This window comes from Mustela lutreola, chromosome 4, assembly GCF_030435805.1.
Source record: "Mustela lutreola isolate mMusLut2 chromosome 4, mMusLut2.pri, whole genome shotgun sequence".
In the NCBI taxonomy this organism is placed as follows: Eukaryota; Metazoa; Chordata; class Mammalia; order Carnivora; family Mustelidae; genus Mustela; species Mustela lutreola.
The window spans coordinates 36,860,645-36,874,594 of record NC_081293.1 but is presented as its reverse complement, the minus strand read 5'-3'; the positions used below and the strand labels follow the sequence as shown (position 1 = coordinate 36,874,594).

General features: G+C 41.1%; 1 protein-coding gene across 6 annotated transcripts in view; it reads right to left on the bottom strand.

The window, feature by feature from the left end:
- Positions 1 to 13,950, bottom strand: part of SLC16A12 (solute carrier family 16 member 12) — a 76,414-nt gene that overhangs the window by 12,009 nt on the left and 50,455 nt on the right. For 5 of the 6 annotated variants that reach the window (XM_059169518.1, XM_059169513.1, XM_059169515.1 and 2 more), the window contains 2 exons: positions 12,097 to 12,346; positions 2,309 to 2,412 (listed from right to left, as the gene is read on the bottom strand). In XM_059169518.1, the coding sequence (XP_059025501.1) occupies positions 2,309 to 2,412; positions 12,097 to 12,206 (214 nt within the window). In that variant the 5' untranslated portion in view covers positions 12,207 to 12,346. The remainder of the gene's footprint in view (positions 1 to 2,308; positions 2,413 to 12,096; positions 12,347 to 13,950) is intronic. The other variant, XM_059169517.1, reaches the window with a different exon arrangement.

Genomic DNA, 13,950 nt, shown 5'->3' with positions numbered 1-13,950 from the left:
ACTGTGCCAACTGCCAGGTTTATAGAATATTAATTAAAGCTGGAACAGACTGCAGAGAAATAGAAGTTTAGGGGAATATGACATGTCCAAGATCACCAAGAAGCACTGCTTGGGGCACCTGACACCAAGGGCAGGGTTTTTTCACCCTCTTACTCTGTCTCTTTGGGCCTTCTAGACTGATGGCAAGGGAGGTGGGGGGAGGGGCAGCACGTAAATTCTTTCTGTGGAACAAGCTGGTACCAGTGTTCTCACTAACAAGATCAGAAGAGCAAGTTCTCTGGGTATTTGGGGAGTATAATTTTGTATTGGTCAAGCTGAAACCGGAGCCTGACTCCAATGTACATGACGGAACCAGTCATCAGCCTGATGTCTCCTGTCAAGTTAACACAGTTGCTGGCTGTAGATAGAACCTCTAGAAGACAGGAAGGAGTGACCCTCCTGAGACTATATCTAAGTCTATCAGAAAGTGACAAAATTCAGACCAAATTCGATGAAAAATGTTTACTTCCCTGTTTATCCTAGGGGAAAGCGCACCACACCCCAGGGAGTGCCCTATACTTGACTCCACAGTTTTCGTCCATGTCCTGAAACTTCACCAATGTTGTACGGTGAGCAGGTGTGTACATGACAACTGGCTACAACAGGTCGGACGGCTTGCAAGGCCTCAAGCCCTTGAATTTAAAAATGCTGCATCTAATACAACCCTGCTTGATCACATAGTCACTGTGATGGTGTTGGTCACTGAAGGTCATTTATTCCTCTTCTGGGGATTATAAATATTCTCCAAAGGATAACGGTGAGGGAAATGAGTCACCTGTATCCTCTGAGAAAGATAAACATGGCTCATTTGGCATGTTCATATAAAGGCTGTGACTAATAACATGACCCTGAAAACAAAGGGACTGTCTGATTAAAAAAAAACAGGCTAGAAAATACAAAGATATTATTTTTTTATCCCTTAAGACCTTCCAGTGCTATCAGTAGCCAGAGCCAACTTAGCCTTCTCATGAAACTTTTTAGTCCTAGAATTGTTCCCAAATTCCTCCCAACAAAGGAAATACATTTCTGTACGATTCAACTGATTCCTGTGTATGTACATTTTTTCCCATAAAAAATAAGTATGAATCAGTACCTAGAATGGAATCAGTTGATGTTATTTGTGAGTTATTAAATAACATAGTATTTCCCTTTTGCCACCATGACATGGCCTGAAGATTAACAGTAGTTTTTCCTTTTTTAAAACTAAGGATTCATTTAAATGAAATGTTTAGGGGCGCCTGGGTGGCTCAATGGGCTAAGCCTCTGCCTTTGGCTCAGGTCATGATCTCAGGGTCCTGCGATCCAGCCCCTCATCGGGCTCTCTGCTTAGTGGGAAGCCTGTTGCCTCCTCCCCCTCTGCCTGCCACTCTGCTTGTGATCCCTCTCTCTCTCTCTGTCAAATAAATAAGTAAATAAAATTTAAAAAATAAATAAATAAATGAAACGTTTAAATGAGCCTAGACTACAAATAGATCATTTCGGCTTGACCCAATCTCAGACACTCTCTAAGACATTAACATAATAACTTTGGTTTAAAATGTTCAAAAAGAAAAATCTCAAGGTTAGTTCTCCTCTATCATACCGGTGGATTGAAAGAGTCCATGAGTTCTGAGAACACTCTATAGACCCTATTTGTACCCTTGGGGGTCTCTTGAATGAAATTTTAACCATGGTGAGTACACTTCTCTCATGACTTCACCATCCTATCCTTCCCTCATACTTTCCTAAGAATAAATGTTTATGCATGAAAAATGAAATCCACTAGCCAAATTATGAATCTCTGGGAAGGAAACAGAATGAAAATAAGACTTGAGCTGTCATGCACATATTGCTGGCCCTCATTTAAGAAGACGGCATAGAAATGGCTCACAGTGCTATCCGATGGCTGTTTACGTGACTGGAGAACGAGGGGACCATAGCATTTAGAAGAGAGAAGCCAAACATATACGGCATGTTTAACTGCTTCCCAAATCAGGAGGAGTCCTGTGATGCCCAGCATCCTATCTCATTACGGGAGAACCAAATAATATGTGTCTTTCTGAGAATATTAACTGCCTGTTTCATCTACCATCAGCCAAGACCATTAATTCCAAGAGCATGTCTGGTTGGGTTTGGCTGAAAGTAGGATTGGTCTTCTCTTTTTGTATAGTCTTAGCCAATTTTTAGCAAATCCTTCCTACTCAGAAAAAAATGGGTAAGCAAAATCAGTGGAAGGTCACTGTCAGGTACAGTTCAAGTCACCAGTCTATCCCTGGCAAGGGATACTCACCACAGAGCATGGTCACGCAATCTATAATGGAATGGATCCAAGCTGTTTGGGCGTAATCCTGAGTGAAGTATGTCTGGAACTCCACAAAAAAAATTGAAATACATCTGAAAAAAACAATGCAAGCATTTTATAGAAAAAAACGTGAATGAACATGGATCTAAACCACAGCTTCAAGCTCTGGGTCCGCTATTTGAATGTCCGTAAGCTTTAATGGTTTTCGGTGGTACATTGCTGGACCACTGTAGGTGGGTAGTCAAAGCTATTGGACCATCTAAAGGATAAGACAAACGAACCTATTTGCCCATCAATAGGGGACCAGCCAAATAAATTTAAACTTATCAATAAAATGAAATATTTTTAGGTGTTAGGATGATTTGGTGTGTATTTATTGATCTCAGAATAAATTCACAGGACAGTCTTAAGTAAAAAAGTAAGTTACAAAGTAGCTTATATAATAAGGCTTATTTTGGTTAAAAAACAAATGAACGTAGTTCATATAAATAGAAAAAGGCCAAAGCATATAAGACCAAAAAGTACTCAGTCACTATATGTGAATGGTGAGATTATAAATGACCACTCTAGAGAGAGGCAGACATATAGAGGCAGAGAAACTTTATGTTGAAAAATGGTTAATTACTTAGGATAAAAAGACATAAGCAATTCAGGAGCGATAGTTTGCACCACTGTACAACTTGAAATGAATGTTCTACAGATCAGCAAGTTTCCTAACTCAGGGCAGGAGTTCTCAGTACTCAGAGACAGCAAGGGTGAATCCGGCCTTGATGGGAATGAGATAGGAAGTGATCAGTCTCTTGGAAGAGGACTACAGTCTAACTCACCAGGCCTCAGCAGCCCACAGCAACCTGCCACTCCACTGTTCCTCCCCTCTCCAGCTGCTGCTGGGTGTGAAGGTGGGTGATGGGGAAAAAGAAGAAGGAAGAGAATCAGGTATAACCAGGACAGCTGTGTTAGGCAGGTCCGGCTTTACCAGTGGGCCTCCTCTGCAAAGGCCCAGGATCTGGTACCCAGAAGCACAGAACTTAAAATTCCTAACAATTTTATCTTCGAATTTGTGTTTTGTAAGCAAGGTCCAAAAGAACAACGGGGCATGCATATGACCAGAGGAGATACACACACAATGTGTGTTTGCGATTCTTTACCTTGCCATCGACACATGTATTACTAGAGACACAAACTCTGGAAGTCTCACATGTTGGAGTTCGGTGAGACTCAGAGCGAGCACAGGGTAAGTTAAGCTACGACTGAGGAAGTGTGGGGGTAGAGAGGCCATGCTTTTTTCAACCCAAAACTTGCTTCAAATGCAGAAAGAAGGCAATGGTATTCTAAGCAACACAAAGGACTGAGGGTTCGTGTATCCTTTCCTACTCAGGGTATGACTGTATTTTACTAGCCAACCACTTACCCTGAAAATGATGGCACAGAGGAAAGGGGAAAAGGAAGGCCATCCACAATTCCTTTCCTTTTCTGTCTGTCCTTACTCACCCGTAAGCAGAAGATACAGAATGTTCATAGAAAGTGCGTACATCCACGTCATTGCGGATGGCAAGATTTCATTGTTTTTGATGGCTGAGTAATAGTCCATTGTGTGTACATGTGGATGGAGTTAGAATGTATTATGCTCAGTGAAATAAATCAGTCAGAGAAAGGCAAATACCATATAATTTCACTCATACGTGGAATTAAGAAACTAAGCAGATGAACGTATGGGAGGGGTAAAACAAAAAAAAAAGAAAGAAAGAAAGAAAAGAAAAAGAAAAAAGAGAGAGGGGAACCAACCATAAGAGACTCTTTTTTTTTAAATGTATTTTTTTAAATTTTTTTTAATTTTTAATTTTTTATAAACATATATTTTTATCCCCAGGGGTACAGGTCTGTGAACCTAGATGTCCATCAACAGATGAATGGATCAAGAAGATGTGGTATATATACACAATGGAATACTATGCAGCCATCAAAAGAAATGAAATCTTGCCATTTGCGACAACATGGATGGAACTAGAGCGTATCATGCTTAGCGAAATAAGTCAAGCAGAGAAAGACAACTATCATATGATCTCCATAAGAGACTCTTAATGACCCAGAGCAAACTGAGGGTTGATGGAGGGATGCGGGTGGGGGATGGGCATTAAGGAGGGCACTTGTGATGACGAGCACAGGGTGTTGTAAGTGATGGATCCCTGAATTCTACTCCTGAAACCAACATTGTACTGCATGTTAGTGAACTAGAATGTAAATAAAATTTTGAAAAAAAGAAAGAAAGGAAATGCATGCATCAAGAAGTGAAGTAAAAACACTTGAGTTTTTGCGCACGGCTTCCCCTGTTCTGGTGAAAATGAACTACAGAGGCACGCACGAGCCCCAGAGGTCCCACACAGGAGTTAAATACTCACATTTGTGTTCAAAACGAGTATGGCAGGATATAAAGTTGAATGGGAAGTTCATGCTAGTAAGTTAATATTTCCATTTTTCTTTCTTAAGAACAGCTTGGAATAGCAAATTAAGGACTCCATGAAAAATTGAGGGAGACCAGTGAATTTCTACTCTTAACAGCCCTTATTTTCCTACCTTTTGAACAAAGAGGACTGCGTTTTCATTTTGCACTGGGCCCTGCAGTTATGTTGTGGGTCCTGGGGATAGGAAAGGGAAAAGGGACAGTATGGAGTGCTAAGAACTACAACCCAAACCCTCCCAACCATTCTCCCAGAACTCACATGTGCCTTGGGTACATTTTGAAATCAATGGTCAGAGTTACCCTGATGCTTCAGACTTTTTTTTTTTTAATATTTTATTTATTTATTTGACAGACAGAGATCACAAGAAGGCAGAGAGGCAGACACAGAGAGAGGAGGAAGCAGGCTCCCCGCTGAGCAGAGAGCCCGATGCGGGGCTCGATCCCAGGACCCTGGGATCATGACCTGGGCCGAAGGCAGAGGCTTTAACCCACTGAGCCACCCAGGCACCCCTGCTTCAGACTTTTTAACATGACTCCTGAGACCTTGCATGAGCTGGCTCTTCTTAGTGTCTCCCCCAGCTCCCCGCCACTATGCATTCTTTACTGCAGTGGGACCCAAGGTTTTCCATGACTTTCAACACACCGCCCGTACTCCTCCACACCTCTGAGCATCAAAGATTTGTCTTCTTTTCTAGGATGCTCTCAGCTTCCCTCATTCCTTTAGTCTCAAGATAATTGTCAGCTCCTCCAGGAAGTCTTCCCTGACTACCCGAGTCTGGGTTTGATGCCTCTCTTAAATGTTTACATGACACGCGGGGCACTTCCCACATGATGAGCAGATGGCAATTCCCTTTGCGTGCGTTTGCATTCTCCATTAGACTGTTGTTCTGTGTCAGCAAAGGCCCTCTCTGTCTTATCTTGCATTTAATCCCAAATAGCCAGTATACCACCTTTCGTGTACTGGGGTGCTCGTTAACTATTGTTCAAGGTTGAAGGTATTGAGGGAAGGAAAGAAAGAAGGAAGGATTAGCATTGGTAAAGAAGTGACTGGAAGGTGAGGAAGTAGAAAGGTTGAGTAGAAACTTCAAGGACATAAATGAGGAAACAGGAGGAGGAAGCCTGGTTGCTGGCTGTTCAGGAAAGGGTAGCGAGATAAGGTGGAGTAGAGAGGTGAAGAATTGAAGTTCATAAGCTGATGGACAAATGAGTAGGAGGGAAATACAGAAGGTGGAGAGGCAGCAGCCTAAGAAAAAAGGGTCCCAGATGGCGATGACATTTTGGGATTGTAAATCATCGTCTCTTCTCATCACTAAATCGTTCTGAGGGATTTAATATCTGTGTGACTGTTTGTCTCGTGACTTTCTTGTTTTATTGCTGTTTTGTTTTCTGCTTAACGGTTTTCCTAACTGACTTGGCTAGTCATAACGGTCAAACTTTAGGTATGTAAAATTCAAAAATAACCCCTGAGCTTCTTATCTAAACATGGGAGCCGGTCTGCCCGAGGTGAAATTTAATAACCACAAACATGCTCTGATTGACCGTGACTTTCATAAAATACAGGAATAATACTGCATCACTGCTTATTTGTTCTCAAAAGGGAAAAGAACTTTTGAAATGGTAAAGGCTCAGGATTTATAGCTTCTAAACATAGGCTCGGCCTTAAAGAAAACAAATGTTATCAGGAGAATGTGGGCTTCTCATTCCAGAAATAATTTTTACTGTCCTTTGGAAAATGTGTGCATCTGACATGTCAGGAAAGCTGGGCCCTCACCTCTGATTCTCATATGGAGTAACTGAGAATTTTGATAATGCTTCTTCATCTTTCAGGGTCTCATGTTCCTCATCTAGGACATAAGCAGTTTGATAAACATAACTGGGTCAGCCATAATGCATTAGATCATGCTGCAGTTGCAAAAAACTCCTAACATCCTGCAGGGGTTGACAGGCTCTATTCCTAAGAATGAGGAACAAAATATCGGGACACCTGTGTAGCTCAGTTGGTTAAGCGCCTGCCTTCAGTGCAGGTCATGATCGCAGGGTCCTGGGTTCAAGCTCCATGTCTGGCTCCTGCTCAGCAAGACACCTGCTCCTCCCTCTCCCCTTCCCTTCCCCAGCTTGGGCTCCCTCTCTCACTCACTCTCTCTCTCTTTCAAATAAATAAATAAATAAAATCTTAAAAAAAAACAAAAACAAAAACAAAATATCACCCAAGTGTCATCTAGTATTCTCAAAGATACTTTCTCTCTAGGGGCCAACATGCCTACTGTTTCTACCTTGCTACTCTGCTAGAGAATTCTTCTTTGGCCTCTGAAGAGCTAGATGCTGACAACATCTGGTAACTGGTCAAGACTTTCTTCTGGTTGATGGAGTTGTGCACTGCATCAATGGCAGAAGTGATCCACTGGACAGTGTAGCCTAGTAGTTAAAAGAATTACTACTCACTAACCATGTGACTTTGTTTTATTTTTTGTTTTTGTAGCTCCTTAAATTTTTTTATTAAAGTAAATGTATATTATTTGTACAGTTTTCTTCTGATTTTTATTTAAATTTTAGTTAACATACAGTGAAATGTTGGTTTCAGGATAACCATGTGACTTTGGACATATCCAATCTCTCTGTGTTCCAAGGACTAAACAAATTAATGAATGAAGGGTGCCTGGAACAACATTAACCAGCACAGAGCAAGCACTCTACTAACATTAGCTATTACTTACAGGAATTCAGCTGTTGTTAGAAGAGCTCCCAATCCCACAGGACTGTAGACATCTATTGCAACTAAGTTAATTTGGATCCAGAAGAGGTTGAGAGAAAAATAGGTCTTACAGCTGGATGCTTTCTTTGAACATTTAAATCAACTATTGCTTTTTCAAGTCAGCTCTAATTCAAGTTGTCCATTTACAAATAGAACATCATGTAATTTCACAATGAAATATGATTCTTAAAATAGAGAATGTATTTGCTAATAAGATATCTTGAAGAAAAAAATAAGTAGTCAACACACATTGACAGAGACAGAAAATAAATAAGAAGGATAGCTTTACTAGCCTGGACAACTTTAAGCTTTATGTAAATTTCACATGTAAGGCAGTGTCATCAGTTACAAGGCAAGAGCTGAAATACGATTTTATTTTTTTTTTTTTTTTTTTTTTTTTTTTTTTTTTTTTTTTTTTTTTTTTTTTAAAGATTTTATTTATTTATTTGACAGAGAGAAATCACAAGTAGATAGAGAGGCAGGCAGAGAGAGAGAGAGGGAAGCAGGCTCCCCGCTGAGAGCCTGATGCGGGACTCGATCCCAGGACTCTGAGATCATGACCTGAGCCGAAAGCAGCGGCTTAACCCACTGAGCCACCCAGGCGCCCTGAAATACGATTTTAAAGTGTCCTGGGTCATCATAGTAGCAGTGTTTGTAAAGCAAAAGCCAGGGAACAATACAAAAGTCCTTCAAAGGGCACCTGGATGGCTCAGTGGGTTAAGCCCTCTGCCTTTGGCTCGGGTCGTGGTCCCCGGATCCTGGGATCGAGCCCCACATCGGACTCTCTCTCTGCTCAGTGGGGAGCCTGCTTCCTCCTCTCTCTCTGCCTGCCTCTCTGCCTACTTGTGATCTCTCTCTGTCAAATAAATAAATAAAATCTTTTTTTAAAAAGTCCTTCAAAAAATGTGTAAAATAAATTATGCTCACATCCTTGTGATGGAATTTTAAGCAGTTCTTTTTCAGCGAGTTAGAACCATATGTGCTGATATGGAGATGTTTCCAAGAGGTACTGTTAAGCAAGAAAAAACAAAGTTCAAAACAGTGTGTATAATATGAAAAGAATATGCTTTATATACGGATACAAGTTCTAAAAAATTTTTTTGAAAGGTCTGAAGAAAATATCAACAAGGTTAACTTTTGGGAAGTGAAACTGGCATTCAGGAGGTGAGGAGAAAAAGACTATTTTATGCATCTCTGAATTCAAATTTTTATCATCTGGATGTATGGCTTAATTTTTTGTTGTTGTTGTTGTTGTTTTTTAAGTTTTTTTCATTTAGGAGTACCTGGGTGGTTCAGTTGGTTAAGCATCCTGGGCTCAAGTCCCCGTGGAAGGCTCCCTGCTCCTCGGGGAGCCTGCTTCTCCCTCTGCCTGCCGCATTCCCTGCTTGTGTTTGCAGTTGTGTCAAATAAATAAATAAAATCTTAAAAAAACAGATTTATTTTAGAAAGAGAGAAAGAGAGAAAGAGAGAGAGAGAGAGAGAGAGAGCCAGGGGAGGAGCAGAGAGGAAGGGAGAGGGACAAGCAGACTCCCCGCTGAGCTTGCAGCCTTATTCAATTGCAGGACCCCGAATCATGACTTGAGCCAAAGACAGTCGCTTAATCTACTGAGCCACCCAAGTTTCATCCCTCTCTGTATGGTTTAATTTTTAGGTATACAGTTTAAATAGGAAAAAAAAAAAAAAAGACTTAATTGCACAACAGGCACTGATCTTCTGCACTGACAAACCACCCTCGTGGCTGCTTTCCTTGGCTGGATCTCCGGTCCTCTTGGCTGCTGTGTGTTCATGACATCGAGTTCCAATGCTCGCTGTGTCTTCACATTTTTCTCCTCTGAGCTTAATTCTGCTCAGCTATGCCCCTCGAAGCCTCCCCTATTAAACTTTGATAATAGGTCTTCACCACTAGCCACAACCCCCTTCTGGCTACCAGCTAAACCCTTAACGGTTCAGGAAGGAGGGCTGCCCACCGTGATCACAAAGTGAGTAGCAGATGAAGGGCACAGACCTGATGCAGCTGGAAACCTCTTTCTTATTTCATTCCTTCCTGGCCAAATGCTACCCATTCTTCAAGACTCTGGGGATGACTTCCCTAGAAATCCTGCCCTGAACTGCTATGTCAGAAAAACCCCTCTCTCACCTGTGCTATTCTACAGTCTGTTTTTACCTGATGGATATTTTGCACGTTTTGATTTGTATTTTCAGTTATTTGTGCCTGAGCCTACCAGGGTCGTGTTCCAATATCTCTGTGTGTTTGGAAGTGCCTAGATAGATCCTTGTCCTCAGTGAATGCGTAGTTATATATTAGTGGACCTAATTTCTATTAAATTGAAGTTGAAAACTTAAGGGTACAACCTGAAAGAAATATGCAAGACTTTCGGCCCTTGGTGACAGTCGTGGGTTCTGCTGGCATTTCTACTGTGACTGAGAAAGAACTGGGATTCAGTGTCCTGCTAAACAAGACCAGCCACACAAGATGTTAAATGAGCATTAAAGACCATCAATAAGGGCTCCTGGGTGGCTCAGTGGGTTAAGCCGCTGCCTTCGGCTCAGGTCATGATCTCAGGGTCCTGGGATCGAGTCCCTCATCGGGCTCTCTGCTCAGCAGGGAGCCTGCTTCCTCCTCTCTCTCTCTCTGCCTGCGTCTCTGCCTACTTGTGATCTCTCTCTGTCAAATAAATAAATAAAATCTTTAAAAAAAAAAAAAGACCATCAATAAGTTAGTGTCTTTGCTGCAAGTCCTCAGTTTTCTACAGACCCCTATCCCAAGTTATATCCATAGTTTCAGAGGACAACACTCAGAGAATTCACATGTCTCCCGGCCTTAATGTGTAGTTGTTTGTACATGAAAGGGGGTGACCGCTCTCGTGACTATTTTAGCAACAGGACAGGGAGAATGGAGAGCCTCTGTAAGAACTGTCCCCTGGCACCATGACTTCTCATCACTGACATGACAACCCTATGGAGATGAGGAAGTAGCCTACCTTAAGGCAATGACACCATCACCAAGGAAATAAAAAAAAAAAAAAAAACACCTATGTCTGGTAAGATTATGCTGTTCTAGAGAAGAAGGTCCTATGTTTGAGGGGACAGGAACTGGCCACAGAGCTTCCTCAAAGTGCCTACATCTTGAAGCAGAACAAAGATGGAGATTGAAGCAAGGTCACTTCTTGCAATAAAAAGGCACCGAGAGAGGATGTGTAGTGGATATATACACTAATGGAAGAACAAGCAGAAGTATGACGTGTACATGAGAAATAACAGGATAGGAAAACACCTAGATTGTGTTGGAAGGAATCAATGGATTATGTGTGCACATGCAATGGCAAATACACAAGATAATACATTAAAAAAAAAAAGACTAGAAACCCAGTCCAGTTCTGTCCCAGCAGACAAAACTGTAGGTAAGTCATTTAAGCTCTTTGAGTACCAGTGTCCTAATCTTATGACAGCGGGGTAAGCCTAGTCTGCCTAAAGTGCATCATGAAGACTCAACGACCTGAAAGATATCAACCTGAGCCCTCCTTATAAAGCACTGAACTCACCTCTAGAACTTTCACATCATGGATATAATGGAGGCTTCCACATGTATAAGAACCAAGACTTTCCTTTTTAACTCTATGACTCCTCATACCCAGAACACAAGGTCCATGATACAGATGGAATAAAATCCAGACTCAACACCAATCGCATTATTTTTTAAATGATACATAGTCAACCAACCTTTATTGTAGTAAAAACAAATAACCTGCTTCTTTTCTGCATTATATATTGTTTTGGGGGAAACATCAATACTTTCACTGAGGATGTCATCAAAGTTTTTAGTGCAAATTACTTTGCTTCACTGCTAAATGTGCATTTTCAAAGAAGAGCAACAAGGAGTTCTACTGGAATGAAAGCACACATAGAGGAAAGAGCTAGCATATGCAGATGTCAAGCATGCACTTACTCCAAATATAAACAAGATGAATGAGTCCCAATGTACACAAGCGTAACTTAAGCATATTCCACACTATGCTCTTGAATAAAAGAAACAGGAGAAATGAACAAGCAAGAATGAGAGAAGACTGTACTTTTGCTGTTACTTTCTTTCAACCTAGAACTTAGCTTCCAGCATCACGCCAAGTGTAAAATGAAGCAGAATTTAAATTCTAGGTTTTAAGTTTCTAACAGCTCAGTATCTGGAGAGTCAAGAGGTTTTCAAGGATTGTTTTGACCTTATGTATTTTTCTTTTCTGGGATGGTCTGCTTATGAAAACAAATGGCTGGAACAGCCATAACATTTAGTCTAAAAATGCCATAACACTCCAGATTTCTGTGCCAGATATCATAGAAGACACGACTACCCAGGACTTGCAAGTGTCACAAAATCCCATTCCTTGCAAAGAAAAAGACATCTGAACAAAGAAATACACACACACACACACACACACACACACACATGCACACACACATGCATACACACAGATATTTTCACAATGACAGGTTCAGAAACAGAACAAAGCAGACTCAGAGAAAAAGACAAACCAGATCACCTCAATCCATGAAGAGGAGAATCCCACCTACCTGGTGACCGCCCGGGTGCAGATGGTAACAAGGAAACAGCCAGCCACGATCATCCAGCCCCAGCCTCCATCTGGAGGAGAGGTAGACCGAACTCTAGTTCCTTTGGCCATGACTTCGATTCTTTTTTCTTCTTTTTCGGGTTACTCTGATAGCCCAGTTATAATCCTGGAAGAGTTTTGCTGTCCAGTGATTTCCTATTGGCATTCAAGATTAGCATGGAATGCTACCTGGCACATAGGTTACTGGCCATCTAAAACCAAAAATCAGGATATATTTATTTCATTGTCATATCCAAAGGTTGATTTCTCACTTGACAAAAATGATCGTTACTTTCCTGTGAAATACGATTATTTGTAACTATGAATGCTGGGCCGAGGCAAAGACCATTAGTTGTCCTTGATACCCGTTCTTCTTCTTTTTAATAAAAGATCCTCCCAAATTTTAGATAAATCCATGTCCACCCAGTTTGATACCCTATTTCCTAGCTTGTCTTGAAGGTAGATGTGGAAACACAGTTTAATCTAAATAAAAGGGATGGAAGATAAAGTGATGCACCATTTCTGGCTCAGGAGTTCAAAAGCAAAGGCACTTTCTCAGGACTTCCACCACCCCCTCTCCCATAGACAAGCTTGGATGTGAGGGGTGAGACAGCTTCACCCACACAGACCAGGACAGCACCCTGAGGGCTGGCAGAAACACAGCGTAGAAGGAGCCCTGGACCTCTGCACTGTTACACAAATACCAAAAAACTTCCTTTTTTTTTTTTTTTTGAGTGTCTGTATTTTGGAGTCTCTCTGTCACAACAGCTTAGACTATGTCCTACTTATGACACCAAATGACTCTGATAGTAACTTCTTTGGCATTTCTGATTAGCAATGCTATAATTTGTATTTATTTTTGTTTTTTAAATTTCTTCTTCAATGCTATCATTTCTAAGTGTGCAATAAAAGCAAGATGAGAATGACAAATAAATGAACCAGAATGGAGAGCCCAGTAGGAAGTATATAATAATTCAATATAGCTAAATAAGGTAGCAGAGATTGGTTGGGGGAAAAAAGGGTTACTCAATATATCATGTCACAACTCTCCCTCTAGTTCTTAACCTTCCAGATAGGTCAGAGTTAAATGCAAAAAAATAAAAATTAAAAAATTTAAAAAAAAGCAAGCAAGCAAGCAAGCAAGCATTAAAAATCTAGGTGAAAATACAGGCAAACATTTATCTGATCTCTAGATAGGAGAAGGACTCCCTGAGATATAAAGTAATGAAACAAACTAAGGAAATTTTTGTTGATTTGTCTAAATTAAAATTTAACATTTCCACATATCACAGGATGTACTAAATAAAGCCAAATGATAAACCACAGACCTGCGAAAAAACCATTAGCAAGACATGGTTCAAAGAAGTAATATCTGCAACATTAACTCATTCAATTACCAGCACTTCCTGAGTGTCTACTAGGTGCCAGGCAGTATTTCAGACCCTCCTATGGTCCCGCCTCTTGTTGTTCTTGACTGTGTATAATCCTTCCCCTTGAGTGCAGGCGGGACCTGTGACTTGCTGCTAACCAGAGTAGGGCACAGGTGACAGGACTTGAATCCCTTGATTATGTCATGTTATATAAGACTCAGTCTTGCTAAAAAAAAAAAAAAAAAAAAAAAAACTTGCTCTCGCTCTCCTGCGGCCTTGATGAACAAGCTGTCATATTGCACGTGGCCTGTGGCCATGTCAGCGGGGACTGTGGGCAGCCTGGGGGAGCCAAGGATAGCCTCCAGAAGAGAACAAGAAGCTGAAGTTCTCAATCCTACAACAAAAGGGAAACAAATTCTGCCACAACATCCCAAGTGGGCTAGGAA